Source organism: Zeus faber (assembly GCF_960531495.2).
Source record: "Zeus faber genome assembly, chromosome: 16".
NCBI lineage: Eukaryota > Metazoa > Chordata > Actinopteri > Zeiformes > Zeidae > Zeus > Zeus faber.
In genome coordinates this window covers 28,648,012-28,653,011 of record NC_137202.1, presented here as the reverse complement: position 1 = coordinate 28,653,011, position 5,000 = coordinate 28,648,012, and the positions used below count along the sequence as shown (strand labels likewise).

Here is a 5,000-nt window from a genome sequence, read left to right as displayed (position 1 = left end):
CAGTAGCGACTGTTTGGATCCTAGTTTCACTGTTATCTCATGAACTAGAGCACAGACACTGGATCAGATCTATAAATAGAATCTGTTCAGGCATCTCGCTGAGTCTTCCTTTCCTAAAAAGCCTGTTTCGCAGTGGGAGGGGCTCTTACCTGGCGCGTGAGCACGAAGTAGGCGTACATGGCCATGGCCGTGCCGTAGGTGATGAAGTAGGTGACGGGCTCCATGATGTCCCAGGAATACTCCCACCAGGTGAGCCGGGCCAGGATGCCGAACTGGGTGGCCATGTAGGCCATGCCGCCCCACAGCACCCAGGTGGTCCGCCGCTCCGCCTTCCTGCTCAGCTCCTCCCTCACCTGGGGACACATCCAGGGAGGGTGTAACACCCTTTTAAAAGCGCCTCTCGTGCCATTTTCCATTTTCTTGACTTTTTCTCCATGTGAAGTGTCTTTGAGGACTGTGAAAACCGCTATAAATAAACCTTATTATTATTATTTTAATACAGGATTTAATTAGAAACAGAGAAACCCTCCACATGAGGGAGTCTCACTGCTTTTACTGCTAATGATAAAGAAACTATTTTTAAAAAGGTGCCGGGGACAAAATACAGGAACTAATGAGCGAACGTAGAAAGAGCAGAGCAGGGAGCGACCTTCTTCCAGTTGAGTGGTTCTGACACAGCGTCTGGGTTTCTTATTGCTCCGCTGCCAACACCACAGCAGAACCTCAGATGCTTCTGTTTGTCCAACTGCTCCAATCAGGCATTTTAACTGGAACATTTATTGCCAGAAACTTTATCTTCCATTACTATTTGTGGTTGAGAACAGAGGATTTAGCCACTTAAGGTTCTGGAACTGTACTGAGTTACCAGCAGAACTAAAGCTCATTTCATTAAAAATAGGGTAAATTATAGGGTGCATATTGTAAGGTATAGTAACATACTGTATTGTAGGGTATTGTAGTGTACTGTAGAGTATTGTAACATATTTTAGGGTATAGTAACATATTATAGGGTATAGTAACATATTGTCAAGTATTACAGGGTAGTGTAAAGTATAGTAACATATTGTAGGGTATTGTAGCATAATGTAGGGTATTGTAGGGTGTAGTAACATATTGCAAGCTATAGTGACATATTGTCAGGTACTGTAGCTTAGTGTAGGGTATAGTAACATTGTAGGGTACAGTAACATATTATGGGGTATAGTAACATATTATGGGGTATAGTAACATTGGCAAGTATTATAGTGTAGTATAGGGTATTTTAGTGTAGGGTATAGTAACATATTGTATAGTAACATATTGGAGGGTATTGTAGCAGAATGTAGAGTAGTGTAGGGTGTAGTAATATATTGCAGGGTATAGTAGCATACTGTATTGTAGGGTATTACAGGTTGGGTATTGTAGGTTATAGTAACATATTGAAGGGTATTGTATTGTAACATATTGTCAGGTATTGTAGTGTAGGGTATAGTAACATATTGTAGGGTATCGTGACATTTTGTCAGGTACTGTAGCTTAGTGTAGGGTATTGTAGTGTAGGGTGTAGTAACATTGTAGGGTATAGTAACATTGTAGGGTATATTAACATATTGTAGGGTACAGTAACATATTGTAGGGTATAGTAGTGTAGGGTATGGTAACATATTGTAGGGTAGCGTAACATTTTAGGGTATAGTAGTGTACAGTAAAATATTTTAGGGTATTGTAGTGTAGTGTATGGTAGCATACTGTAAGGTATAGCAACATTGTAGGGTATATTAACATATTGTAGGGTACAGTAAGATATTGTAGGGTAGTGTAGCGTATTGTAGCAACTTCGAGGTTATAGTAACATATTGTAGCATAGTGAAGGTTATAGTAACATATTGTAGCATAGTGAAGGTTATAGTAACATATTGTAGCATAGTGTAGTGTATACTAACATATTGTAGGGTATTGTAGCGTCGTGTATTATAGCGTAGGGTATTGTATGGCTTAAGTTGATCCCCGCCGGGCGATCAGCGTTTTTTAAAGTCTTTTTAAGGGTTTTTTTTGTTTGTTTTATCAAAATATCAACATTGACCACCACATCTTGATTTTCAATTTTTGTTTTTACAATTTGAAATGGGTAAAATCTTATTTCATTGATGTGCGCAGCTCATTCCCTCTCTTAATCCATCTCTACACATTGAGTTTTTATATTATATGTATTTTACTTTAATCAATTACCTCATTCCTTATATAGAGAAGCACAGTGCATAGCGGGGACGCTCTCAGCATCACTCTCTTACACCCCACCCCCAACAACCTTTCTGGGGGAAACTCTGGGATTGTAATCCATAAACAAAAACACAATTCAATCCAGACCTCCGACATCTAAATTCATGTTGAATCAAATCACCATTAAGCATAATACATCAGCAAGGACATAGAGGTGTGAATCAAGTGGGACAGGAAGTGCAACAGGAAGTGACCTTCTCCAGGGGACGGAGCTGGGTGTGCAGCTCCTCCAGGCGGCTGGTGAGCTCGCGCTCCTTGCAGAGCTGGTGCTCCTCGATGCGCAGCGTGGTGTACAGCTGCTGCACCAGGAACTTGACGTCGTTCAGACGCTCCGCCTCCTCGTGTGCCAGCAGCTCTGAGGGAGGCACACACACACACACACACACACACACACACACACACACGATGTGTACTGGTAATGTGCACCACTTGTTAGGGATAAATGGAAATGCTCGATTGCTGAACACTAAAGAGCACTAAACTGTTGACACTGTACTATATGTTATGATATGATGTCATACTACCAGTCCAGACAGACTGTCCCTCCTCACCTCTCCTCGGGGGTCGCACCAGGTACGTGGTGTCGTTGATGACTAGCTTGAAATCATCCAGCAGCAAGATGTCGATCCCGGTGGAGGAGGCGACCCTGGCTCCATCTGCAGCAGGAAGAGGAGGTGGAAGAGATGGAGAAGGAGTTAAAATCTCCTTTACCTCTCCTGAAAATCTGACTTTGTTCTTTCCAGAACAGAATGTAAATCAGCCCTGAGGCGAGCGCCACCAGACTCTACCGTGGCTTGATGCTGAACAGTAAACAATGATGACGCTGTGATGGTGGAATGAAAACAGAAAGCACCTGAAGGGTCTGCACATCCTGTTTGCGGGATTAGTGAGGTAAGTACTGGAGGTAAGTACAGGTAAGTTTCATTTAGGAGGATTTAAATGTATATTTAATACAACACCGACAATTAATCCTATTATATAATTACAGAACCCAGAATCGCGATTGTGGCGCTGCCCCTTGCAGCCGCCTGCGTGAGCACCGCGTGGGGATTACGCACATTTGAGTAATTTTCGAGCTAATAGAGCTTGTGCGTAATCACCGGGTGTAATGGCATTTCACTGCATACATGTACGACCGTTTGTGTATGTATGTGACAAATAATCTCTTGAACTTGAACTAGAACCCAGAATCACAATTGTGGAGCCGCCCCTTGCGGCCGCCCGCGCAAGCACCTCATGTCGATAAAGCACATTTTAGAATTTTTAGAGCTTATAGAGCTTATTGTGCATAATCACCAGGTGTCACGACATTTCACAATATATATGTATGACCGGATGTATATGTCTGTGACAATTAACCTCTTGAATCCTGACTCTCCCTGGACCAAACAAGCAGTGAGTGCACGTGTACCTGTGGAGTAGATGGCCACCCTGTCGATGCCCCGGTCCTCCGCCTGCAGCTGCTGCAGGAAGACGCCCACGCAGTCACTGAGCGGTTTGAGCGTGAACTGGCACCGCTCACGCCGGGACGGGAGGCTGACGGAGACCACCGGGAGCCCATTCTGGTAGACCACCGTCACCTCTGGAGGTGAAGAAATGAAGCGTACATATCCAGAATCATCGGTAGAAGAGTTTCCAGTGTCCTTGATGATGAACTCAGTAATACCCTTTATGTACTGTATTACGAGCGCTATCGCAGTGCCAAAAGAAATATTTTGGCACAGTAATTTTGTAAATTTGTATTTTCACTCCTTCCACCACTCCCTGCCTGGGTCCGAGCTCCAGGTTGGAGCAGGAGGTGTAGTGCACCGCATGGCCAGCAGGGGCCAGTGCAGCTGCAGCCCAGATGACAGGAGTTCGAACCGTGAACCGGCATACAATGCATAGCGTGTGCGCGCGTGCGCACACACACACACACACACACACACACTCTAAGTCCTTGCCGTGTCCGTACGGGTGGTGCAGATCGTTGTGGTGTAATATTAAAATATTCTTCAACTTTTCCCTGTGACGCCGTTATGTTGATGCACCCATGGCAACGATCAATATATTTTTTATGTGCACTGAGAGGCTGTAAACAGAACGACTCGTGATGATGTGCTGATGATGCTCAGACTCAATGATCTTCAAAGGTACTTGGAAACTTTTAACCGGCCTTTGGATCCATTTTGTTGCACACAGGGACACAGGGACAAAAAAAAAAAAAAAAAAAAAAAAAAAAGGGAACAAAAATGAAGTAACAACTCGCAGCAGATCTACCTGCATCCGATCTGATCGCCATGGCGACTGCCTGGGAAAACAAACGCAGGTCAGAACCTCTGTGCGGAGTGACGTGGTACTGTCCAGCCGCGTTGAGTCCTTGCTTTTTTTTTTTCCCCTCTGGCGGTGGAAGCCCCCTCGACGCCGGCCGCAACTACAAAGCGATACGGCTCGAGCTCCGCCCTGGAGGGGGGGGGGAGACGACGCTGACGCCAGAGCGCTTCAGGGCGTCGGCGAGGGAAACCGTACATTGTGTCTTCAAGACGCTCTGAAAGACCGCTCTGGCTGCCACACCCTTCTCTCCACATTCTGCCTGAATGGCAGAAATGAAAGCAACTTCTGAGGTCGCTGCTTCCAGTGATTTCAGCTCATTCCTGATTCCCACAGAAGGTGGGGGGCCAAGGTGAACCAGGAAGCAAAGAGTCTGGTGTCACACCAAAATATAGACAATTTTATGAAAATTACCTAATCGCGTAAAAAGA

The 5,000-nt window shown here is 44.9% G+C and overlaps 1 protein-coding gene across 2 annotated transcripts in view; it reads right to left on the bottom strand.

The window, feature by feature from the left end:
- Positions 1–5,000, bottom strand: part of mcu (mitochondrial calcium uniporter) — a 46,870-nt gene that overhangs the window by 4,044 nt on the left and 37,826 nt on the right. For both annotated transcript variants that reach the window (XM_080016779.1, XM_080016780.1), the window contains exons 4-7: positions 3,671–3,841; positions 2,811–2,915; positions 2,454–2,614; positions 150–353 (exon numbers count right to left, since the gene is read on the bottom strand). In XM_080016779.1, the coding sequence (XP_079872905.1) occupies positions 150–353; positions 2,454–2,614; positions 2,811–2,915; positions 3,671–3,841 (641 nt within the window). The remainder of the gene's footprint in view (positions 1–149; positions 354–2,453; positions 2,615–2,810; positions 2,916–3,670; positions 3,842–5,000) is intronic.